The sequence below is a fragment of the Eulemur rufifrons genome, chromosome 20 (assembly GCF_041146395.1).
Source record: "Eulemur rufifrons isolate Redbay chromosome 20, OSU_ERuf_1, whole genome shotgun sequence".
Classification (NCBI taxonomy): domain Eukaryota; kingdom Metazoa; phylum Chordata; class Mammalia; order Primates; family Lemuridae; genus Eulemur; species Eulemur rufifrons.
The window spans coordinates 21,577,241-21,604,091 of record NC_091002.1 but is presented as its reverse complement, the minus strand read 5'-3'; the positions used below and the strand labels follow the sequence as shown (position 1 = coordinate 21,604,091).

Sequence of the window (26,851 nt, the reverse complement as noted above, 5' to 3'; positions counted from 1 at the left end):
TTTCTCTTCCTTATGATAAACTTAACATTTTCTCTAGCTTATTGGAAGAATACAGTACATAATACATGTAACATACAAAATGTATGTTAACCAACTATTTAAGTTATTGGTAAGGCTTCTGGTCAACAGTAGGCCATTAGTAATTAAGTTTTTGGGGGAGTCGAAAGTTATACCCAGATTTGACTGTGTGGGAAGGTCAACACCCCTAACCACCACATTGTTCGAGGGTCAACTGTATTCTGAAACACTAATAGAGTGATTAAAACTGAGACTCTGGAACCAAACTTTCTGAGTTGAAATTTCATCTCTGCCACTTATAAACTGTATGCTTTCTTTGTGCCTTAATTTGCTCACCTGTTAAATGGGATAATAATAGTATTTATCTCACACGGTTATGAAGATTGAGTAGATTCATCTAAAGCACTTAAAACAGTGCCTAGCAGAAGCTGGGCACAGTGGTGTGTGCCTGTAGTCCCAACTGCTCAGGAGGCTGAGGTGGGAGGATCACTTGGGCTCAGGAGTTCAAGACCAGTCTGGGTGACATGGTGAGATCCTCATCTCAATTAAAAATAAAAAAACAAAACAGAAAACCAACCATACAAAAAACCCACAAAACAAGTGCCTAGCACAAAACTTGATAAATGGCAATTTTAATTTTATTATTATTATTGAATAATGCAGTGCAAGTGAAAAGAGCCTTAAGATATTTACAAATGCTAGACATTAAGTAAAGAAATTGATGATTTGTTAATTTTTCCAATTTGTTTAATGGTTATTTCCAGATATCAGACCATTAAATATATTCTTCTTACTATTTCCTCTGACACAACTTACCTTATCTCTAGTACAAATAAGCATCTTATTATCTACTTCACAGACACGGGCAAACTTAATAAAGCGCTTGTAATCAAAATTATTTTGGATTCCAAGATGATGGCAGTCCCTAAGAAGGATTCCAAAGCAGAGAGATAAAATTTGTCAAGGAAGCTGTATCTTAAATATTAACCCTAAATTTATGTAAAGATTTTAAACCTACTTTTCTGAAGTGTTCAGTGCATACCTGGCAAAATAATCCCATTTGTCCACATCAATGCCATTTCTTTTATTAGCCACTATCTCATAAAGGAAGCTTTTCTCTTTAGGACGCCCTTTATATGGCCACTGGAAGACGAGAAAACCCACTGAAAAGTTTTAGGATAGACACCAAATCTATATACAAGCAAAGCAATTGCATTAATCTAAAAATTATAAACAGATACCTGACTGGGAATATGAAGTAAGTTACAAGGTTCTATTCTTTCCTTCTTCTACTTGATTACTAGTAGAAAGGGAAAAGAATGCTAAGATATATGATGCTCTATTAATGCTAAACTTTCTTGTGCCACTGAAAGGATCTTAACTCTATTACACTTCCCATAACCAACAATTTTTGTGTTTTGTTAGTTTTAAAGCTTTTTTAAAATATAAAATCTACTTATAAACTATTAAGAATGTTCCTTAAATGACAATGCTTTAATTCATGCATTAGAACAGTACTATGTTTTAAAGTGGCTATACCTAGTCTAAATAACATACATTGTTCAAAGCATTTTTGGAGTTCCATATTTTGGAAATAGGATATTTACCGCAAAACCCATCTCTTTATCTTATATCTTATAAATAGATTTGTATATATTTGAGCAAAAAACCCTAAAAATCATAGGGGGAAACCATTTTTCCATTTTTTTTTAAACAAAATACAAAAGATCAAAAAGGAAACAAAACATCTTCCTCTGAACGAGTTCAACTTTTTTCTAGATCATCATATATTTAAATATTTCAAATATGGTCATTTTAATGGTTAAACAAGACGTAGACTTTTACATTTCCAAACAAAGTTACTTTAGGCTTCTATATAGAATATTATATATATATTCATTAAAAAAGGATTTATATATTTTAATTTGGGGGGTAACTTTTAAAGAACTCAAGAGATGGAAAATAATATAAGCCTTTTATTTTCTGCACTAAATAGTAGAAATATATAACTTATATTTTATCATTTAGCCTCTAAAATAGCCAAACGTATAGCTCTAAAAAAATTAAGAAAAAACTAGATGAAAAGGACTAGTCAGTTCAAATTAAGTTGTATGCAAACTTACCACAGAATCTTTTTTGATAGGTGATTCAAGTGGTCCTGTAATTTGTTCCTTGATAAAGCAAATATCTTCTTCAGGGACGAGACCATAGTGTTCCATGACAGCTTTGAGTCCATTAGAATTAATTAGGTGCTCAAACATCTTAACTGAGCCCTGTTCATGCTAGGAAAAGTCAGCACAATATTGTGTGTTACAGACTGTAGCCCACTGGGGGCCCTGATTACCAAAATTATACTTTCTTCTAGGTAATTCTGAGATAAGGTTCTATTGCATATTAATTATCTAGTTTCCAACTACAGCCTTGCAGACATTTAAAACTCTTGTCAAATCTGTCATTATTTTACTTGTCTACAAACCTTTTAGAAACCATATTCATTATTGCATAAACATATAATATTTAATACATTTGATGAGCTATAATCATTTACAGTATTTGGAAGAACATTATAGAGTCATACAGATAGAATCCCATTTTAATAAATATCACTATAAAATTTAGAGAGAGAGATAGAGATATATATATATATATATATATTTTTTTTTTTTTTTGAGACAGCACCTCACTCTGTTGTCCAGGCTAGAGAGCAACGGCATCATCATAGTTCACTCAATCTACTGGGCTCAGGTGATCCTCCTGCCTCAGCCTCCTGAGTAGCTGTGACTACAAGTGCATGCCACTGCACCTGGCTAATTTTTATTTTTTTGTAGAGATGGGGGGTCTCACTATGTTGCTCAGGCTGGTCTCCACCTCCCGGGCTCAAGCAATCCTCCCTATTCAGCTTCTAGTTCTATTTTACAAACAGCCTTTAACATGTAAAGTTACAAGACCTGTTAGCACTCCTATCTAGTGTCAAGAACGGGTGCCTGTAAACTTGCCAATAAAAACAAAAGTATCAGAGGTCTGGAGTCAAGATGTGGGTTGAAATCTCAAATGAGCCTCAGTTTGCTCATCTGTCTCTGCTCACTCATTCACAATCAGTGTAAAGATCAAATGACCTGAACACATCTGCCCTATCCCAGGTCTTACCAAAAACTAACTCAAATGAAAAACAAAATCAGAATGGTCCTACAACTATTTTAAAAAATTGAATCAAGCTGCATATGATAACAAAGAGGAAAAATGTTACTAGTAACTTTAGGGTGGAGAAATTTAGCAGACACTGCTTTAATGAAATCAGCAAAGTTAATATTACCAGTAATTAGAATGCATAAGAGAATGTGGATTTTTTTGTAGTGTCCTTAAGATTTCTTTGAAGGATGTGCTTGCTTCGGCAGCACATATACTAAAATTGGAACAATACAGAGAAGATTAGCATGGCCCCTGTGCAAGGATGACATGCAAATGCGTGAAGCGTTCCATATTTTTTTCATAGAAATCATTTTAAATATATTTTTTAAAATTAAAAAAAAAGATTTCTTTGAAGGAAATTACTTTTCTTGTTTCTCACTGAGGGTCATTGGAATGGCCACAAAATACAGAATTTGAGACAGTCTTATAAGCAAGATAGTATTTTACAAAGCATTATAGGATCTTTGTAATTCTTTTCTCTATGCTGAAATTTTAACACTTTTTTCTGTTTTACTTCATTGTTTTAAAATTAAAAACTTCTTTTAAAACTTAACAAAGTATTACTAGTAATGACTCTAGATTTTAGGTGCCCCCTGGTATGATACCTTCTCAAGGACACATCACTTCAGTGTTACTCTGCCAAAAATGCATAGCTTCACTCTATGAGGAAACATTAAACTGAAACTCAACTTGAGGAACATTCCACAAAATAGCTCACCTGCTCTTAAAAAAATGACAAAGTCATGAAAGATAAAGACCAAGGAACTGTTCCAGATGAGAAGAAACTAACAAGAAATGGCAACTAAATGCAATGTTTAATCCTGGATTGCATCCTGGACCAGGGAAAAAAGGCTTTTCCCTGATTTTCCATATGGACAATCGGTGAAATGTGAAAGTAAGTCTGTGAATTAGATAACTGTTCTGCATCAATATTAATTTCCTAATTTTGATCATGGTACTCCAGTTATGTAAAAGAATGTTCTCGTTTTTAGGAAATACCCACTGAACTAATTAGGAATAAAAAAGTATGTCTACAGCTTACTTTCTAATGGTCCAGAAAAAAATTTATATATGAAGAGAGAGCATGTTGAAAAGAAAACATGGCAAAATGTTAACATTTGGCAAAAATGGGATAAAGGTTTATGAGAATTCCTTGTACTATTTTTGCAACTTTTTTGTGTGAAATTATGTCAAAATTAAATGTTAAAAAAATTCAATCAGGGCCGGGCGCAGTGGCTCACGCCTGTAACCCCAGCACTCTGGAAGGCTAAGGCAGGAGGATCACTTGAGCTCAGGAGTCCGAGACCAGCCTGAGCAAGAGCGAGGGCCCCTATTTACTAAAAACAGAAAAATTAGCTGGTTGTGGAGCACACCTATAGTCCTAGCTACTCAGGAGGTTGAGGCAGGAGGATCACTTGAGTCCAGGAGTTTGAGGCTGCAGTGAGCTGTGATGATGCACTATACTCTAGCTGGGGCGACAGAATGAGACTCTGTCTCAAAAAATCCAAAACCAACCAAACAAACAAACAGAAGTATGTTGACCTAAAAGGAAGAAGCCGAGGCAAAATTAATGTAGAGAGTTTATTTGGGCCAAGGCTGAGGACTACAGCCTGGGACAAACTTCCAAGTTGCCTTGAGGAGTGCTCCAGAGAATAAAAGAGAGGCTCAAGTTTTAAAGAAAACAAGGAATCAGAAGAGGGGATGATTATGGAAGCTGTTGATCAGGAATTCTCATTGGTTTACAAAAATAACATAGGTTAGTGATTGGTTATCTTTTGTTAAGCAATACAGTGTGTGGTATTTTATGGCTGCTTGGCAGTCTAGCATCACATAGCAAATGGCTTCAAGATGTAAATATTTAGCTCAACGGGGAGTGGCACAATCGCTCTTTCATTCCAATGCCTCTCTGGGCCTGTTAATTTAAAGGGGCTTGTATTCTTCAGACATAAAAGTTTCTTATTTCCCTCCAAAAGTAAAAATAATTGTGAAACAGAATAGAATCCAGAAAGATTCATCATATATGAGAAGTTAATAAATGTTGGGGTTGGTATTATAGATCAGTGGAGAAAGCATGAACTATTCAAAAAACAGTGATCCGTATTTTTTAAAAAATTAGATTTCTCGGCCAGCCGGGGTGGCTCATGCCAGTAATCTTGGTACTCTGTGAGGCCAAAGCAGGAGGATCTCTTGAGGTCAGGAATTTGAGACCAACCTGAGCAAGAGCGAGACCCTGTCTCTACAAAAAATAGAAAAATTAGCCAGGCGTCATAGCATGCGCCTGTAGTCCCAGCTACTCAGGAGGATTGCTTGAGCCCAGGAGTTTGAGGTTGCTGTGAGCTAGGATGAGGACCCTACAGGGGTGGCCCGTAGAGTAGCCAGGGAGACCAAAAAAAACCCAAAACAAAACAAAAATAAATTAGATTTCTCCCATACACATAAAGAAAAGTAGATTCCCCATGAGCTAAGGATTTACATGTAAAAGGCAAAAAATTTAAAGAAAAAGACTTGGTAATGGCTGAGTAGATCCTGTTAGATCAACTCTGCTGGAGAAAATAACTATAATCTCTGGACAACTCCCTGAAGATATTGGAGAGAGACCAAAAGCAAACAGATGTTAGAAGAAAATCAATAACTGGAAGGGAAAGGTATTGAGCAATATTCCAGTTTTATGGCTTTTAGCCTGAGGGCAGGCCCCAAGGCAGGAAAACTGGTGAGAAATTATCCATTTTACTGGCTTGAAGAACTATAGTAGTTCATCAAAATTTAAAACTTCTGTTTCTCAAAAGGTATCATTAAAAAATGAATTGGCAAGCCAGACACTGAGGAAAAATATTCACAATACACATATTTAGCAATATTTATAAAGAATCCCTACAAATCAGTAATAGAAGAGCAAGCAATCAAATTTAAATGTGCAAAATGATGAAAGAGTTCTTCACAAAAGAAGGTATATCAATAACAAAGCACAGGAAATGGTATTCAACATCCATTAGAAAATGCAAATTAAACTACAAAGTACCATTCGACACTAATTAGAAGGGTTAATCTAAAAGACTAAATAAATGGTGAGGGGACAGAACAATTGGAACTCTCATGTGTTGCCGGTGGCAGTGTAAAGTGATACAACCACATTGGAAAAATGTGGTAGTTTTTTATAGAGTTAAAATGCATCTACCATGACCCAGCAATTCTACTCCTAGGTATTCACCTAAGAGAAATGACATATTTCTACAAAAATTTTGTACAATAATGTGCTTAGCAACCTTATTTATAACAACCAAAACTAAAAACAACCCAAATTCCATCAAAAGAAGAAAAGATAAACAAATCGTGACTTATTCACCCAGTGGAATACTACCTCAGCGATAAAAAGGGATCAACTCTGATTCACGCAACATGAACAAATCTCAAAACCACTATGTTGAGTAAATAGAGCAAGAGATAAAACAGCACCCACAATATATTCCACTTATATCCAGTCTAAGAACAGACACAACTAATCCATGTTTATAAAATTCAGAAGGTGATGGCGGGCGGAGGAATGGGAAGTGAATGAAAAAGGGCACATGGGAATTTTCCAGGAAGATGAAAATGTTCTATGTCCTGATTAGGGTAATGGTTACATGGATGTATACGCTTGTCAAAACTCACTGAACTGTACACTTAAGATCTGTACAATTGATTGTATGTGAATTACACCTCCAAAGAAAAGAAAGAAAGAAAATAGTGGTTGACATGGAAGAAGCTTTCAATATTAATATCCTTTTCTACTCCAGTTCCAGAATACAACGTGGTAAAAGCTGGAGGGCCAACCTAACTTTACTTCTCAAAATCGATTAAAAAAATATCGGTCAGCCACCTGCAAATGCCTACTTATAAAATGGTTCATTTAATATATATGACAAAACTCGGCTGGTAACAATTACTTCATGGTCATACCAAGTGAGTCAAAACCAAAGTTGGCCTTTTATTTTTTCATTTTACAGTTGTGCAGTGGAGTAGAAAGAGCATTAAACTGGCTACTGGTTTTCTAGTGCTGGTTTCAGCATTTAACAGCTTTGTGATTTTTGGTGCATCCATACACTTCCGAGAGTTTCATGTTCCTTTACTTGTAAAAAGGGAGATAATGATAACTTTCTTACAGACTATTGTGAGGATCAAATGAAAACATGTATTAATATATATGAATGAAAGCACCTTAAGAATTGTAATGGGGAAGTATTCTGTAACACAGCAGTGGAAATAGATACTTTAACTAAATAACCTACTTCAATATTTTTATTGACTATTGAACATACATACCGTCCATTTCAACTCTGGGCGAGCCAGTGGAATAAATCTTCCATCAAACATATGAGAAAATGGCCCATGACCTTAAAAACAAACGCAGCCTTAGAATGAGAAAAATGTTTGTAAATTAAATACTTTAATCTTTTTAGTTTAACTTGAATATCAACAGAAATTAATAACCTATAAATACATCACAAAAAGGGACAAATCCTTTCTTTGTATTTTCTAAAACAAGAAAACAGGAAGCAGAACCATACAGGACAGTAAACTCTCCATACAGAGGTCTCCAGTCACCAGAGCTTACATAAATCTGATAAATGGACATTTTTCTGTTTGTGTTTTAAAGACATGGAGCCTCACTATATTGCCCAGGCTGGAGTTTCATGGCTATTTACAGTGTGATCATTGCATACTACAACGCTGAACTCCTGGGCTCAAGTGATTCTCCTACCTCAGCCGCCGGAGTAGCTGAGACAACAGGTGAGCTCCGTCACACCTGGCTTGATAGACAGTTGTGTGTAGTTAAAAGGAATGCTAATTCCAAAAACTGTTTGGAATCTTCAGATTGAATATTTTTTATTAAAAGAGCAGTTTTAAGACAATCCACCGGCATGCAGGAAGAAAATATTAGAACTCTGTTTTACTACTCTCAACCTTTAAAACACCCATCTTTATGAAAATGTTATAATGCACATAATATATTTTATAATAAACATATACATATTGGGGTTGTGTTTTGGCATTTTTACTGGTGACATGGGCAATCAAAAGTAGAGATCACTAGTAGTTTCTTACTAATAAGTGATTTACAGTTCCATATTTTCTTTCCCTCCCTCCATCCATCCTTCTTTCCTTCCTTCCTTCCTCCCTCCCTCCCTTCCCACCCCCTGTCTGTCTGTCTTTCTTTCAGACAGGGTCTTGCCCTATCGCCTTGGCTGGAGTGCAGTGGAATCATCACAGCTCACAGCAACCTCAAACTCCTGGGCTCCAGCAATCCTCCTGCCTCAGCCTCCCAAGTAGCTGGGAATAGAGGTATGTGCCACTACACGCTATTTTTTTTTTTTTTTTTTGTAGAGGGGCCTCTCACTCTTGCTCAGGCTGTTCTCCAACTCCTGGCCTCAAATGATCCTTCCGCCTTGGCCTCCCAAATAGTTCGGCAACATTTAATAATTTGAAACTTCCACAACTCTGACATTGTTAGAATTTCCACAGAAGTGAGTTACTTGGCTAGAGAGTAAGCCCACCTGGACCAGCCCTGGGCATTCTCTTTGCATCTCACAGTCTGTACATAAAGGCTCATTATTGTAGTGCTCAGATTCCTGGGGACCGGCAAAGATTTCCCAATGATTCTCAGAAATCTCCAGAGGGACATAAAGAGAGTGCCCTACCCCATTTAAGTATCCAGATATTGAAACAGAGACACCTCCTTTCTCATGCCCCGAGGGCACACACAAACTCTGAGCATCCTTGAATACTTAGCAATAAATACAAGGATAGAGGTAAAAACCCCCAAGGCAGTCCCTTTTCTCTTGCTTTGTCAAAGGAAAAGGATGATATTCTTTTACTTGGATTAAAGTGGCCCAAAACCACACATTGAGTCAGAAAAGGAGTTCTCTAAATGTGTTAATCTTACCTGGGGCTTCTAATTGTGTGAAATAATAAATAAATAAATAAATAAATAAATGTGTTAAGCTACTAGGGCAGATTAGGTATCATAAATATGGAAAAAAAGGCTTGGACAAAGTAGGTAAGGGGAAAATGGCAATTTTATTTCAATAAGAAGGATAAAAGAAAAATCGAATTTATATCATCCTAAAAACAGTAGTAAGAAAACCTCACTATCAAAAGCCCTTTAATATAACTTGTAGCAAAGATGTTTAGCATGGCAAATTCACTGAAAGACTATAAGAAAAAAAAATAGCACTGTTTTGTACTTATGAATCACTTTAAGAAGAAGGAATGACACATTTCTATAATGTTAACTGACGAATTAAAACACAATTTCTGGCCAGGTGCGGTGGCTCACACCTGTAATCCTAGCACTCTGGGAGGCCGAGGTGAGCAGATCGTTTGAGCTCAGGAGTTCGAGACCAGCCTGAGCAAGAGCAAGACCCCGTCTCTACTAAAAAATAGAAAGAAATTATCTGGACAACTAAAAATACATAGAAAAAATTAGACAGGCATGGTGGTGCATGCCTGTAGTCCCAGCTACTCGGGAGGCTGAGGCAGAAGGAATGCTTAAGCCCAGGAGTTTGAGGTTGCTGTGAGCTGGGCTGATGCCACGGCACTCTAGCAACAGAGTGAGACTCTGTCTCAGAAACAAAAACAAATACAAAAACAAAAAAAATCCCCACAATTTCCATATTTCTCTTGGTTGGTCTGTTTTTTTGTTTGTTTGTTTATTTGTTTGTTTTTAAGAGACAGAGTCTGCTCTGTTGCCCTAGCTGGAGTGCAGTGGAGTGATCATAGCTCACTGTAGCCTTGAACTGCTGGGCTCAACTGATCTTCCTGCCTCAGCTTCCCATACAGCTGGGACGCCAGGCACACACCACCACACCTCACTAATATTTTTTTTTTTTGTAGAGACAAGATCTCACTATGTTGCCCAGGCTGGTCTTCAACTCCTGGGTTGAAGCAATCCTACTTTAGCTTCCCAAAGTGCTGAGATTACAAGTGTGAGACACTGCCCCCAGCCTGACTTTTAAATTTCAGAGACAAATAACGTGTTATGATTTTACATAACAACACTGGCTCTTTTTGCAGCTTACCTAGATCATGACAAAGCCCAGCAATCTGAACACAGAGCATATCTCGTTCACTTATCTGCAGCTCTGGTTGTTTTTCACACAGTGCACGAACTAGACACCCTGCAAGATACCCTACCCTGCAGAGCAAAAACACAAAAAATCACTCTTTCATTTGAAAGATAAGTGATACTTCTGATCCTTAAGAAATGTGATATGTTTTCTCAAGCATTCTACTATTTCTAGGACAATTTTACAGAATACTCTATTTCAGAACTAGACAGAAACACACACAAACAGAAACCCAAAAGCAAGACCTCTGGCTCAACATCACTAATCATTAGGGAAATGCAAATCAAAAGCACAATGCAATAGCTTTTCACACCCACTAGCATGGTTACTATCAAAAAACCCCCAGAAAATAACAAACATTAGCCAGGATGCAGAGAAATTGGAATCCTTGTGCTAGTGGGAATGTATAATGGTGCAGCTGCTATGGAAAACAGGATGGTTCCACAAAAAAATTAAAAATAGTAGTATCATAATGATCCAGCAATTCCACTTCTGGGTGTATATCCAAAAGAACTGAAAGTAGGATCCTAAAGAGATATTCACACATTTATGTCCATTGCACTGCTATTCACAATAGCCAAGAGATGAAAGCAACCCAAGTATCTATCAACAAATGAATAAATAAAATGCGGTACATACATACAATGAGATATTATACGGCTTTAAAAAGGAGAGAAATTCTGACACATGTTACGACCTATAAGAACTCTGGGGACATTATGCTAAGTGAAATAAGCTAGTAACAAAAAGGCAAATACTGTATGATTTCACTAAGATGAGGTACCTAGAGTAGTCAAACTCATACAAACAGAAAGTGGGATTGTGTAGTTCCCAAGGACTGGGGGAGGGGGAAATGGAGAGTTATTGCTTAATAGGTATATATAGCTTCAGTTTTGCAAGACGAAAAGAATCCTGGATGTTGGTGGCACAGAAATGAGAATGTATTTAACACTACTGAACTGTACACTTAAAAATAGTTAAGACAGTAAATATTACGTTCTGTGTATTTTACCACAATTAAGGAAAAAAACAACCACCAAGAATCTCTGGTTTTCTAATGTTTATGACACTGAAGATAAAGTGTGTAACATGTTTTTTTTTTTTTTTTTTTTTTTTTTTTTTTTTTTGAGACAGAGTCTCACTCTGTTGCCCAGGCTAGAGTGAGTGCCGTGGCGTCAGCCTAGCTCACAGCAACCTCAAACTCCTGAGCTCAAGCGATCCTCCTGTCTCAGCCTCCCGAGTAGCTGGGACTACAGGCATGCGCCACCATGCCCGGCTAATTTTTTCTATATATTTTTAGCTGTCCATATAATTTCTTTCTATTTTTAGTAGAGGTGGGGTCTCGCTCTTGCTCAGGCTGGTCTCGAACTCCTGAGCTCAAACGATCCGCCCACCTCGGCCTCCCAGAGTGCTAGGATTACAGGCGTGAGCCACCGCGCCCGGCCTAGTGTGTAACATGTTAAATGCACTTTCAGCACTTCCCTCTGAGAGTCATTCCTAAATGAATACATCATCTTTCTTTTCCCCTGAACTCTAAGCTCCACGAAGGTACCGACAATTGTTATCTTGTTCACAGTTTGGTATGGTGTTCAATAAATATTTGTTGATGACTGAATGAACATTTGAGTATAGATCTATGTGTTTTGGCTAATCAAAAATGCTTTAAAGCAAACAAAAAAACAAAGTAATACACTATGAGTACTTCATGAAAATCTGGAAAACTGTCTAGTTCTTCCCTGTCCATGTCCTCTTAGCTCTACATTTTATAATGCAAAAGCAGACGCTAAGAGAGGCATCACTTTCTCTAAGATTATGAATGCTTTCCTGACTTACACATTTCATAGTAGATAAGAAAATGATCTGGTTTCAAAGAGCAATTCTTTGAAAGACTAAATAGAGACTATCAGAAAATCAAATGATCAAATTTACAGAGTTAGTTCTATCAGTAACCAACCCTAATAGCTTTTAAATAATATTTAAAGACAAATATTTTATCCAACTGACCTGTCAACAGACACCTTATCTTTCCAGGAATGATCTGAGGTGGCTTATAAGAATATATAAGATAAATAATATATAGCAAGGTAAATCAAAAGTCTAAATTTTCTCATCAACATAAAATAAGGATATTACCATCATTGTGTAAAACTATTTATTCTCTAAAAGATTAAGACAAGAAAACTATTTCATGAGACAGAAGAGGTACTTAATAACTGCAAGTTTCCCACCCCAATCCCTTCTTACCCTAGACTATGTTCAAATCGATTGTGTGAAGCTCCGGGAAAAACATAGTAACCACCTCCCAACTGTTTAATGTATCGAAGCCGCTGAAATTGAGGTGTATCGATGATCCGGATGAGAAGAGGGTGGAGCTCAATGTGGCCATGGATAGGATCATTAATTACCTAGAAAATTATGTTTAAATTAATATGAATAACAATAAATAACTCCAGCTAAAATTTTTGTACAGCCATTCCTAACTACAGTGCAAAGTCAAAGCTATTTAATTGTTCAAGTAATAATAATATTAAGGGAAATGACAATATATTAATATCATTACCTTATTTAGGTATCACTACCAAACAGATCACATATATTGGATCTGGGTATATTTTACTTCTTCTTAATGGATTCTAATAACAGAAAGATAAGGATTTCAATCTTTTTATTATGAATATGACTTAATTAGCCTTTAACAAGTTAGTCTTGTATTCAAGTTAAACACACTCATTTAACATATTCATTTCAACTTAAACATATTCATTCAGATCATGTAAGCCATATTACTGTAGGCATTGTGTCTAAATTTTTTTCTAAATGTATCTATATAGTACCCATCACTAAAATTGAAAGGAAGGGAGGGAGGGAAAGAAACTCTTCTACCATATAGATTAGAAATACATAGGAAGATAAAACTCTATGGTACTTAATGTTACTCAGAAATACTTAGTAAAGATAAATTCCACAATTATTCATTACTCTAAACTTAAATAGGGGCTTTAAATATGGGTGAAGATTTAATATCCCTCTATGCTCTTTAAATAAAGATATAACTTTCTTAACTGTTCATAGTAACTGCCTTTTAAAGAGCAGGCTACAGAATAAAAAAAGAATCTGATAAGTTAGATGACTTAGCAGATTGCATGATATTCAAACTGCTCCATGAAATATTTAAAAAGCATATGGCATTCTAGGTGAAGGATCTTTTTTTTTTTTTTTTTTTGAGACAGAGTCTCACTCTGTTGCCCAGGCTAGAGTGAGTGCCATGGCGTCAGCCTAGCTCACAGCAACCTCAAACTCCTGAGTTCAAAGGATCCTCCTGTCTCAGCCTCCCGAGTAGCTGGGACTACAGGCATGCGCCACCATGCCCGGCTAACTTTTTCTATATATATTTTTAGCTGTCCATATAATTTCTTTCTATTTTTAGTAGAGATGGGGTCTCGCTCTTGCTCAGGCTGGTCTCGAACTCCTGAGCTCAAACGATCCGCCCGCCTCGGCCTCCCAGAGTGCTAGGATTACAGGCGTGAGCCACTGCGCCCGGCCTCTAGGTGAAGGATCTTGTCTATCTCATTGCTGCTATATTCTCAGAACCTATCACACACCACCTTGCCTGGCACTTAGCAGGAACTCAAACATCTTTTGAACGACTACTGGTGAATTGTTATTGCAAAGTAATGTATGTTAATATATTGGATTATTTAGCATGTACCTTGTCTATACACAGAAATATATAAAGTATGAATTACAGAAGTTCAGTGCTGTAAAGAAGCTTATAGGGGCATCTGGTCCAACATTTGAACATGTTGGTAATGAGGAATTCATTTCCTTTACAAATATAGCCATGTATCCCATAATGACATTTTGGCCAATGATGGACCTCATATACAATGGCGGTCCCATGGGATTATAATGGAGCTGGAAAATTCCTACTACCTAGAGACACTGTAGCCATGGTAATGTTGTGGCACCAATGCATTACTCACGTGTTTATGGTGATGCTCGTGTGAACAAACCTACTGCACTGCCAGACATATAAAAGTATAGCACATACAATTATGTAAAGCACATAATACTTGACAATGATAACAAACCAGTATGTTGCTGGTTGATGTATTTAGTATATTATATTTTTTTATCATTATCTTTGAGTGTACTCCTTCTGCTTATATTAAGGCAGGTCCTTCTGTAGGTATTCCAGAAGAAGGCACTGTTATCATAGTAGATGACAGCTCCATGCTTGTTATTGCCCCTAAAGATCTTCCAATGGGACAAGATGTGGAGGTGAAAGATAGTGATATTGATGATCCTGATTCTGTGTAGGCCCAGGCCAATGTGTATGTTTGTATCTTAGTTTTTAACAAATAAGTTTAAAAGTTAAAAACATTTTTTCACAGCCTGAGCAAGAGCGAGACCCCGTATCTACTAAAAAATAGAAAGAAATGATTTGGACAGTTAAAAATACATATAGAAAAAAATTAGCCAGGCATGGTGGCACATGCCTGTAGTCCCAGTTACTCGGGAGGCTGAGGCAGGAGGATTGCTTAAGCCCAGGAGTTTGAGGTTGCTGTGAGCTAGGCTGACGCCATGGCACTCTAGCTCGGGCAACAGAGCAAGACTCTGTCTCAAAACAAAACAAAACAAAACATTTTTTTAAAATAGGGAAATGCTTATGGAATACAGATATAAAGAAGGAAACTATTTTTGTATGGTTGAACAATGTATTTGTGTTTTAAGCTAAGTGTTATTACAAAAGAGTAAAAAAGTTAAAAAGATTTAAAAGTTTATAAAGTAACAAAGTTTTAGTAGGCTAAGGTTAATTCATTATTAAAGTATTTTTTATAAATTGAGTATAGCCTAAGTGTACAGTATTTATAATGTCTACAGTAGTGTACAGTAATATTCTAAGCTTTCACATTCACTCACCACTCACTGACTCACCCAGAGCAACTTCCAGTCCTGCAAGTTCCATTCATGGTAAGTGCCCTATATAGGAGTGCCACTTTTATACCACAGTTATATATCTTTTCTATGTTTAGATATGTTTACACACACAAATATCATTGTGTTACAATTGCCTACAGTATTCAGTATAGTAACATGCTGTAAAGAATTAGAGTCCAGCAGCAATAGGCTATACCATCTAGCCTAGATATGTAGCAGGCTACACCATCTAGGTTGTGTAAACATGCTCCATGTTTCCAGAGTAATCAAATCAACTAACAATGCATTTCTCAGAACTACCCTTGTTAAGCAATAGATAATTTTAGCTCAATTCAACTTCAGTACTGACAGCTTGAGTCAAGTAATGACCAGAATTCACAACTTTGTTAACTGATATGTATACATGTTAACAAAGAAAAGATATATGGTGATGTTAAGTGATTACTAATTTTTCTCATCCTGCTCTATAAAACTACTTTATGATTAAAACTATATCAGGGCCGGGCGCGGTGGCTCACGCCTGTAATCCTAGCACTCTGGGAGGCCGAGGCGGGTGGATTGCTCAAGGTCAGGAGTTCGAGACCAGCCTGAGCGAGACCCCGTCTCTACTAAAAATAGAAAGACATTATATGGACACCTAAAAATCTATACAGAAAAAATTAGCCGGGCATAGTGGCGCATGCCTGTAGTCCCAGCTACTCGGGAGGCTGAGGCAGTAGGATCGCTTGAGCCCAGGAGTTTGAGGTTGCTGTGAGCTAAGCTGACGCCACGGCACTCACTCTAGCCTGGGCAACAAAGTGAGACTCTGTCTCAACAAAAAAAAAAAAAAAAAAAAAAAAAAAAAAAAAAAACTATATCAGGTCAGCCTTTAATATACCAGGAATCATGTTAAAGTATCTCAGAAATAGAAAGAACCAAGAATGCCTTAATTTAACCTTGTGAATATTCTTATCCGACATGAAAAAATTCCCATGATTTTTAAATATTTGAAAATCATATACTGGTCTATTCCTTCCTCCTTACACAAGACCAGTGTAACCACCACAAACAAATGAGAATCTATTTTATTATTAAAGATCAACAAAGAAAAATTCTAAAATCTATTTTTAAAACATTTAATAGCCTAAAAGCCTTCACTGTCAATTTTTCAGGTTGTAATTACTATTCTTAAAACATTTATTCACCCTAAATATGCTAAAATAATAAAATAAAATAAATTTAAGCAACTTTATAAAAACAGTGAAAATTAAATTATTTTTAACTTAGTTAATACCATAATAACACATATTCTCTCTCTTTTCATGTCACATGCATGGTGAACAATTTCTCATGTTTTTATAACCGTAAGGCCAGGCATGTTAAGATTTTACAAGTTGGGTAAGTGGTCTATATTTATGCTTTTCTGTATGCTTAATGTATTTTAGTTTTTATTTTGATTTAAATACTGTGCTTATTTTAGAAAATGCAGAAAGTTTAAAAAGTAAAGATCCGTTCCATCACCAAGAAGATTTCTTTCCATTCTCTTCAAAATAAATTTTACATGATTGAGTTATATCATTTTCTATTCAATAAACACAATAAGCTCAGATTCCTCTTACCTTCATTGTATCAATGAGAGTCTGATTCAGTCGCTGGATATGACTAAGCAGCTTCTTCCTTTCCCATAAGGAACTAAAATTATAATAGGATAAGCAAATCTATCATTATTTGCTTAATCATCCCTGGAATACATAATATTATATAATTAACTCTAGATTATCTACAGTAACAGAAAGAGAAGTTAGATTGGAAGGATCAGTAATTCAAACATCCTCCTCCTAGAAACCCTCTTCTACCTTTCTCCTAAGATAGGGGACTCTCCTGCTAAATCAATGTAGGTCTCGCCCAGGGTTCTGCCCTTGATCCTCTTCTCTCTTGGTAAACTCAGACTTGATAAATTCAACATCCCCATCTCTACTCAATGCCCACTTTGTACATCAAACTTATTTTAACCAAACTGAAGTCAACATCTACTCTCACAAGCCTGGACTGGCTTATAAGCACCAGGTATGACTTAGGCATGAATCAAACATATACATGAAGGTTTTAACTTTCTTTATACCCATCTTCTATTGTCAGTAATCTCTCGTAATGTTCCAGTTTCAAGAAAAAAATTAATGGGAATTAGATTTAAAAAGCTCAAAATCCTGTGATTCCTTTTTCTACTTCATTTACAATTACTTATTGGTCCTCACTCCTGGCTAAGTGTCAACAGAAACAGGTAAGGGGTTTTACTGACCTACCAGCTAATCAGATTGAAAATAAATCTTTTGCTAGAAGCCATATATAGATGTGGAGTCAGAAGCACTACACTGACCTCTATGTTGTACTGAGATTGATGTTAATAAAAAATCTAAGAATGATATTCTTGGGATGAACAGAAGCATTAGTATAGCTGATAATTAATGCATCATACCTTGTGTTTTACTATTTCCCATCCTCCTCATCAGTTTGACAATAACAAGCACAGCACAAAACTAGGCTTTAAGAAGTACCTATAGGTGGACCCGGGTTAAGGGTAGTCACACAGCTGAGCATAACCAGAAGTCACAGCATAAAATACTAAGCCTAATCTAACCTCACTATTACCCAGTGTTTTCCTGAACTGATACTCAGTATTTATTACTTAATTAAAATCTGGCTGGGCATGGTGGCTCATGCCGGTAATCCTAGCACTCTGGCAGGCCAAGGCCAGAGGATTGCTTGAGGTCAGGAGTTCGAGACCAGCCTGGGCAAGAGCGAGACCCCATCTCTATCAGAAATAGAAAAAAATTAGCCAGGCATGGTGGCACACACCTATAGTCCATGCTACTCCGTAGGCTGAGGCAGGAGGAACATTTTAGCCTGGGAGTTTCAGGTTGCAGTGAGCTATGATGACACCACTCCACTCAACCCAGGGTAGGGACTACAGTCATGAGCCACTTTGGGAGGCTGAGGTGGCAGGATCACTTGAGGCCAGGGTTTTGCAACTAGCCTGGGCAACATATCGAGACCCCATCTCTGCAAAAAAAAATTTTTAAAAACTAGCCAGGCGTGGTGGTGTGCCCTAGTAGTCCTAGCTACTAGGGAGGCTGAGGCAGGAAGATTGCTTGAGTTCAGGAATTTGTTACATTGAGCTATGATCACGCCACTGAATTCCAACCTGGGAGACAGAGTGAAAGAAACTTTATCTCTAAAAAAAAAAAAAAAAATTTTTTTTAAATCCCAAAAAACAAAAAGAAACTATTCATAAGGAAATCACTGATTAGAGTATATAAAAACCACCACCAAAAACCTAGTTTTTTGTTCATTTGTTTTAGAGACAGGGTCTCGCTATATCTCCCCAGGCTAGTCTGGAATTCCTGGGCTGAAGCAACCCTCCTGCCTCAACCTCCTGAGAAGCTGAGATTATAGTCAGAAGCCACTGTGCCTGGCTTTTGTTTTGTTTTGTTTCGAGAAAAGGCTATGGTATTAAATAAAGATTTAAAGTAGCCATGGGCCAGGATACTTAAACTATAATAAGATTTTATTTCTGTATTCCAATGTTTCTGAAATCTAATGCTTCTTACAATTGATGTGTACATTTAATGTAACAATGCTTAATAGAAAAACGTTTATAAATCAATGGTTGTTTGTAAAATTGAGGGAAAATAAGATGTATATGTCTAAACTGGATTCCCCTAGAAAGCAGAGTCCAGGACAACAGCTTGCATACAAGTAATTTTTTTGGGGGTGTGAACCCTAGGCAGTGGAGTAGGGTATTAGGAAGGGTGAAACAGGAACTACAATAAAGACAGTACAAAGGTACATCAACGGGTTGGTTGCATTGGTAACACTGTGAGCAACTGGGTGGAGCAGTGGGTAGGGCTAATCCCACTGACATCCTCTAAGGCAGCACTGTCCAGAAGAACTTTCTGTGATGATGGTAATGTTCTACTATCTGCTCTGTCCAACATAGCAGGCACTAGCCGTAGTGGCTATTGAGTACCTGAAATATGGCTAGTGTAACTGAGGAATTTTTAATTAATTTTAATTAATTAAAACATGTAGCTAGTTACTACAATACAGAACAACACAGCTCTAATGAGTGTTGCAGAATCTATCTGAGTTATGAAGTGGGACACGAGAATTATGCCGTATAATCTTCCTTCAGGAATTCTGTCTGTTTTGTTCACTCAGATGTCCCAAGTTCCTGGAATAACGCCTAACATACAGTGAGCCTCCCATAAATATTTGTAGAACGAATCAATAGTATATGCGTCCACAAAGACATACATGGTTCCCATGAAAGGACTCTATTAGAGCAAATTCCATTTAGTTCAAACAGTAAGCAACTATTATACACAAGAAATAGGTAGCAAGAGGGTCTTTGAGAGGACTGAGGGGGCTGAGATGTGGTTATGAAAGAGCCAAGATGAGGTCCCTGAAGATTCTGATCCAAAGGATGTTTACTGAAAGTCAGTTAATGGTCCTACCGAGATCTTGTTTTACAATCTACATCCACTATCAATTATTAATACTAAGCAATAGGGCATGAAGTAATTCAGCATAATCCTTTGTTTTGATTCTTTGGTTACTGTTACCACAAACAACATTTAGCTAAGTGAATTTGCAGAAGAAAAGACCATGTTTCACCACTGTTGCCAATTTCCTAATAGAAACAAAATCTCCATTTGAAGGAATTTAACACTGGATACTCAACTGAGACTTTTTAAATGGCCCTGCTCTAATCTAGATCCTAGAACCTCCAGCCATACATAGAGATCTATCTATCTATTGAAAATTTATTAAGGGTTAATTATTATTGTCTCATTATTATCCTTTTCACAGGTACAGAAACTGAAGGGCCAAATAACTTGTCCCAAATTATACAACTAGAAAGTGCCAAACTATTTTGCATAGTGTCTTTAAATCTAATATCAGGGATACATTCTAGTCTTAAGATAGCTTTAGGAAGACCTAGAAATATATTCAAGACAGATTTGTAGCCTTGATTTGCTTGCCAATATTTTTTTTTCCTCTTGGTTCTTATATATTTTCTGGTGTATATAATTCAATTATTCTGAACTTGAGAGTAAAAAGTTGGTCACTACAAACTTCATGAAGGCATGTCCATACAATTCTTTTCTTTTCCTTTTTTGAGACAGACTCTCATTCTGTTGCCCCTGGCTAGAGTGCAGTGGCACCATTATAGCTCACTGCAACCTCAAATTCCTGGGCTCAAGTGATCCTCCTGCCTCAGGCTTCCCAGTAGCTGGGACTACAGATGTGTACCACCATGCCTGGCTAATAAAACACTTCATAGATTTAAAATGAGGGTAGGTAATATCAGAGATCCTGGGCTTTGTCACTCAAAGTTGGATAAAGTATGTTTGGTTACAATGTGAATTTTTTTTTCCTTTTAAAAAGCACCAACTATAGAAGATACAATGTGAATTTTATCATTCTTACCTTACTCCAAGATTTTCAAGATGAGACTCATCAAGATAGGACAGTAATGAGCCTGTGATTTTATTTTCTATGGAAGAAAGAGAAGAAAAAAGACAAATAAATTCAATATTTACAACATATGCTTTTCAATTTCTTTCAATTTGGATCCACCCAGAATTTATTCAGATCAACATTTGGTGAGCACCTACTATAGGCAAGTATCACTTTTTTGATTTGTTACTTGTAAAGTCTTAATTTTCATTAGGTAAATAAGCCAAGAAGCATTTTTTGATAAATCAGGTGAAAATTTAATTTATTATTATTATTATTTTAGATAGGGTCTCATTCTGTTGCTCAGGCTGGGCTCAAGCAATCCTCTCACCTCACCCTCCTGAGCAGCAGGGACTACCAGGCATGCACCACCATGCTTGGCTAATTTTTTAAAAATTTTTTTGTAGAGACATGGTCTCACTATGTTGCCCAGGCTGGTCTTGAACTCCTGGCCTCAAATGATCCTCCCACGTTAAGCTCCCAAAGTACTGGGATTACAGCTATGAGCCACCTGGCCTGGCAGAAAATTTAAAAATTATTTATGTAAATTATTTGGAGGAAAAGGCCAGCTGCAAAAAGTGAAACATGATTACCTATGGGGTTTTGCTGGGACAGCAACTACCTTTCAAACCAGTGGGTTTGGGGTGGGGATGAGGAAGGAAACTTAAGTCTATTGTTCTTAGAATCATCAGGTTAAAACCTCGGGAACACCCAAAGTGATAACTTCTCTAAAACCTACTAGGAAAGCACATAATACTCTGTGGTTTGAAAAAGTTATACATAGATACGTACTATGTGGTTGGATTTTTTCCCCTTTCTCTTTCTATTAATATATAGTTAATTCTAGTCCTTCCTGACCTCAGATTCCAGAACTCTGGACTATTTTCAAACAAAAACCTTCTTTCTAAAGGTAACAAGAGAAAATGAGGAAGTGGTTTTCCAAAAAGAAAAAAATGTTTAAACAAAAATAGTTGTGTGTGTGTGTGTGTGTGTGTGTTTCTTTTGAGACAGTCTCACTCTGTCACCCTGGATAGAGTGCAATGGCGTCAATCTTAGCTCACTGTAACCTCAAAACTCCTGGGCTCAAGCGATCCCCTTGCCTCAGCCTCCCGAGTGGCTGGGACTTGAAAGGGGCAGCCTTGCTGAAATAACAGGAAAATACCTAATCCTGCAATAATTTTCTAATAACAGCTAAAGATCAATCACTATTTTCTTTCTCTTCCTCTTTGTCCCCATAAAATCAGCAAGCCACTTGGCCTTGCAGCTGGCACCCCTTCTCTTTCTTTGGGATGCCATGCCTCTCCCTGCTCTCCCTCTCTTTACTCTCTCTCTCTCTCTCTCTCCTTCCAAAAGGACAAAATAAACATTTTTACTTTTATATATCCTAATCTCTGCATCTCTACCCTCGAGGTGAGCACCTACTAGGCTTTCTATCCTAACAGGACTAAAGGCTCGGGCCACCATGCCCGGCTAATTTTTCTATTTTTACTAGAGATGGGGTCTTGCTCTTGCTCCTGAGCTCAAGCAATCCTCCCACCTGAGCCTCCTAGAGTGCTAGGATTACAGGTGTGAGCCACTGAGCCCGGCCCTTTTGTATTTTTTTTATTACAAAAAAGTTATTCAGGCCAGGCATGGTGGCTCACGCCTGTAATCGTAGCACTCTGGGAGGCCAAGACAGGTGGCTCATTTGAGCTCAGGAGTTCAAGACCAGCCTGAGCAAGAGCGAGACCCCGTCTCTACTAAACAAATAGAAAGAAATTAGCTAAACAACTAAAATATATATACAAAAAAAATTAGCTGGGCATGGTGGCACATGCCTGTAGTCTAGTCTCAAAAAAAATTAATAAATAAATAAATAGATATATAATTGAACCCATGTCATAAAAGTTTTAAAGATTTTACAAGATAAGACATGTAAAGAGCATACAATAGTATTTCACACAAACTAAAAACTCAACTGTTAGCCATCGCTATTATTTATTACTATTATTGATAGACATTTAAGTTATTTCTACTTCTTTGGTATTTATAACCAATGGTTAGAAGAATCATTTTAAATATACTTTTTGGACACTGGTCCAATTATATCTGCAAATTCCTATACATGAAATTCCTATTAGTCAAAAGGTATTGAAAAACTGTGCATGGTGGAGTCAACTGACACTTTCATCAACTTTCTTGGATTACCCACTTCCTCTATTATCAAGCTTTTAAATCTTTTCCACTATAAATCAAAAATTGATACTTTTAAAATTATTGTTGACACTGAACATCTTTTTCTGTGTTTACTAGCTAGATGTCAATGGTCTGTTCCTATGTTTTACTCATTTTTCTATTGAAGTGTTATTCCCCCTTGCTTTTTTTTTTGAGACAGAGTCTCACTTTGTTGCCCGGGCTAGAGTGAGTGCCGTGGCATCAGGCTAGCTCACAGCAACCTCAAACTCCTGGGCTTAAGCGATCCTACTGCCTCAGCCTCCCGAGTAGCTGGGACTACAGGCATGCGCCACCATGCCCGGCTAATTTTTTGTATATATATATATTTTAGTTGGCCAGATAATTTCTTTCTATTTTTAGTAGAGACGGGGTCTCACTCTTGCTCAGGCTGGTCTCGAACTCCTGACCTCGAGCAATCCACCCGCCTCGGCCTCCCAGAGTGCTAGGATTACAGGTGTGAGCCACCACACCCGGCCTCATTAGTTGATTATCTAATATTGTTTATATTATCCAATTTTTTTTTTATTTTTATTTTTTTGAGACAGAGTCTTGCTCTGTTACCCAGGCTAGAGTGCTGTGGCGTCAGCCTAGCTCACAGCAACCTCAAACTCCTGGGCTTAAGCCATCTTCCTGCCTCAGCCTCCCGAGTAGCTGGGACTATAGGCGTGTGCCACCACACCTGGCTAATTTTTTCTATTTTTAGTTGTCTGGCTAATTTCTTTTTATTTTTAGTAGAGACAGGGTCTCGCTCTTACTCAGGCTGGTCTCAAGCTCCTGGGCTCAAGTGATCCTCCCGCCTCAGCCTCCCAGAGTGTTAGGATTACAGGCGTGAGCCACCACATCTGGCCTCCAATGGTTTTTAATGAGAACAGTTGTTAAGGTATAGCTGGCATGAGTTCTTGGGTGGGTCGAAAGACCTATATATAACCTTAAAAACATCCAGCTCTGCTTTTTTCTATCAGTGTGATCTTTGGTAAGTTACTTAACACCTTTGCACCTCACACATACCATCTGTAAAAAGTGTGGAGTATAACAACTAATTTCAGGGTTCTTGTGAAGCTGTATTCCACACGAGGAAAGGGACCTTGTACCATATGTTTGCTTTTGTCAAATAAAACCAAATCTGGACTGAGAGAGAGAGAAAGAGAGATTTTAATTAGAAAAAAGGACTATTGCAATAGGGAGAAAGCTTCAACCTTAGATATCTGCAAGCAGCTCAAAAATCAAACAGAACAAAGGTTCTTTTACAAGGTAAAGGGATGTCTCTACAAAAAATTTAAAAAGCAGCCAAGTGTGGTGGTGCATGCCTGTAGTCCCAGCTACTTAGGAGGCTGAGGCAGGAGGATTGCTTGAGCCCAGGAGTTTGAGGTTGCTGTGAGCTATGGGTGACAGAGGGAGACCCTATCTCAAAAAAAAAAACAAAAAAAAACAAAACAAAGAAACAAAAAAACAAACAAACAAAAAAAACCCCAAACACCAAAAAAACAAAAAGAAAAAGATAAGGAGGGGGCAAGCAGAAATAAGTAGAATTTTAGGAGGGGAACCTGGACAAACAAGGGAAAATGATCAGTGAGGTCCAACAGGACAGTGTCCCTCTGTGGTCAGCCAGTCGCCAGGAGAAGCTGATCAGGGGTGGGGGTGGGAGCATAGTCCACTTTTTTAGAGCAAGCAAGAACTCAGGGGTCTGTAAGGAAAAGAGGGTGGGCTGGGGAACCTGCAGCCTTGAGGCCACTTGTGACCTTCTGGTTAGTTGAGTGCAGCCTTTTGACTGAATCCAAATTTTACAAAACAAATTCTTTTATTAAAAGGGATGTATCAGAGGAAGACGAAGCTTTTCTTGCCTGCTTTGGTGCTTAACAAAGTACAGTCTTGACACCAGAAGGCTGTAGGTTCCCCACCCCAAAGACATGAGCAATTGGGAACACTTGGTCAGTTTGTACCAATTGAAGGCCCGCCCATAGGGTTCAAGAGAACACAGATCATTATGGAGGCTGACGAGTTAATCTACAGAATACCACTGAAATAGAGAGCCAGCAACATAGCCAATTACATTTGGAGACAAAATATAAAACTACTTCACCCCACCAGTTGTTAGACAAAGAAAAAAATCCATCCCTGCAGTGGAGGAAAACAAAACGGGGAAAGGGAAAAAGAGAAGTACTATTTCCCATACCCATTCAAGCTATCTTTAGATCCTGAACCACTAAAGTTCCTCCTACCCAGGCTTCAACCTAGGCAAACAGGGCTCCACCCTACAAATGCAAAAGTTTACTGAATTTGCAAGTCACATCCACCAAATAACCACCTTCCTATTAAACATCTCGGAGGACAATGAGGCAAGGCTTAAGTCTCATGCCCAACACAAGAAGTTGAGTAGACTTGAAGCCGACGGATGCTCGAACATGAACCAGTAAAAGTCGCTTAAAACTCAACCTACACCTTTCCCCTTGACATGTGGCCAAACTATGGAAAGCCGGGATGCAGTGGTCAAGTGAACAACCCCAGCGTTCAGATTTAGGAGGGGTAACTGCTTTTAAAGAGCAAGACATGACCATCAGTAAGCTTTGCAAGTACTGTCAACACACACTTATTAAGCGCTATTGAGATGCTAAGGGAGGCAGTGGGAATTCAGAGATTAAGCAAGTTCCTTCCACCTTAGGAAAACCCCAAGTTCAGGGAGGAAACCAAAACTTAAAAGTGCCAGATCATCCTTTCATGTGGCAAGTGTTCAAGGAGCTGCGGTTAGCAGACAGGGGTCTCTGGAGGCTGGTGAGCTTGAATGACAGACAGCATGCCTCTGACCAAGGTCTGGGGAAAAAAAAAACCTTCTAACTAAAAAAAAAAAAAAAAAAAAAAAAAAAGTGGGGGCGGGTACCTGAGTCTCGCCTGTCCGGCGCTGGGGCGACAAATTCCTGAAGAAACCCACCAGAGTAAGATCCAGATCTACACTTGTCCCTTCCAGGTTCCCAGAACCTGCTCCCTTCCCACGGATCCCCTCCCCCAGGCGCCCCCACTTCTCCTTCCTCCGCCCCGGGGGATACCCCTTCTGGGGGCCTCCCGCGTCAGGTCTCCCTTCCCCGCCTCGGGCCCCTGCTCCGGAGGGCTCGCCGCCTCAGGTCTTCCCTCCCACGGCGCCCCCCGCCGCAGGTCCGCCCTTCTGGGCGCCTCCGCGTCAGGTCTCCCTTCCCGGCTTTAGGTCCCCTGGCGTGGACCCCTCCCCCAGGGCGCCTCTCCTCAGGTCCGGCTGGCCCCCGCCGCTGGTCGCCAGCCCGCGCCCCTCAGCCCCTCTACCTCGGAAGTTCTTCAGCAGCCCGGGCTCTTTGAAGCCACTGCGCTGTAGAAAGGAGCACACCTGCTCCGGGCCCCACGTCTTGTGGTCGGGGTGGAGTTCCAGGCCCGGGGACCTGCCTGCCGCAGCGGAAGGAGTGCTTGGTGGGGTTCTTGGGCTGCCATCGTGTCGGGGCCGCTTAGAGGGCTGCTCGGACTCGGCTCGCTGCATGACTGCACCGGGCAGCCGGCACAGCACAGTCAAGCACCGCGGCGCCCAGCCCGCGCGCAGGCGCTCTGACAGCCTGGCGCGGACAGCGAGTCCGCTCAGCATTGCCGACCTACTGTCCTCCTGCGCAGGCGCACTGACAGCCCAGCCCTTGGGGCCAGGCAGCCTGGGGGCATCTAGCCTCCAGGCTCCCTGCGCAGGCGCAATGGCAGTCCAGTCGCCCTCAATCTGCCTCCGGACCGAACGTGAAAGGGCGTGGCTAGAAGCTGCGCAAAAAAGGGCGGGGGCGGGGGAAGAGGGCGCGTGGGATCACACTCGCGAATAGGGGCACGTCTGGTTAATTGAGGGTATCCACCTTCAAATGAGTACGCCAGGCCTTCTCTTGGCC

At 38.8% G+C, this 26,851-nt stretch overlaps 1 protein-coding gene and 1 non-coding gene across 3 annotated transcripts in view; one reads left to right on the top strand and one right to left on the bottom strand.

Annotated features, from left to right (window-relative positions):
• The window catches only part of SAMHD1 (SAM and HD domain containing deoxynucleoside triphosphate triphosphohydrolase 1), a 47,555-nt gene extending 21,089 nt beyond the window's left edge, over nucleotides 1–26,466 (bottom strand). For both annotated transcript variants that reach the window (XM_069496346.1, XM_069496347.1), the window contains exons 1-9: nucleotides 26,259–26,466; nucleotides 20,724–20,790; nucleotides 16,853–16,925; nucleotides 12,558–12,718; nucleotides 10,266–10,381; nucleotides 7,510–7,580; nucleotides 2,142–2,300; nucleotides 1,061–1,161; nucleotides 835–943 (exon numbers count right to left, since the gene is read on the bottom strand). In XM_069496346.1, the coding sequence (XP_069352447.1) occupies nucleotides 835–943; nucleotides 1,061–1,161; nucleotides 2,142–2,300; nucleotides 7,510–7,580; nucleotides 10,266–10,381; nucleotides 12,558–12,718; nucleotides 16,853–16,925; nucleotides 20,724–20,790; nucleotides 26,259–26,466 (1,065 nt within the window). The remainder of the gene's footprint in view (nucleotides 1–834; nucleotides 944–1,060; nucleotides 1,162–2,141; nucleotides 2,301–7,509; nucleotides 7,581–10,265; nucleotides 10,382–12,557; nucleotides 12,719–16,852; nucleotides 16,926–20,723; nucleotides 20,791–26,258) is intronic.
• On the top strand, nucleotides 3,398–3,504 carry LOC138401268 (U6 spliceosomal RNA). Its single transcript, XR_011236432.1, has one exon. It is a non-coding gene; the product is annotated as a U6 spliceosomal RNA (small nuclear RNA).
• Nucleotides 26,467–26,851: the final 385 nt, after the last annotated feature.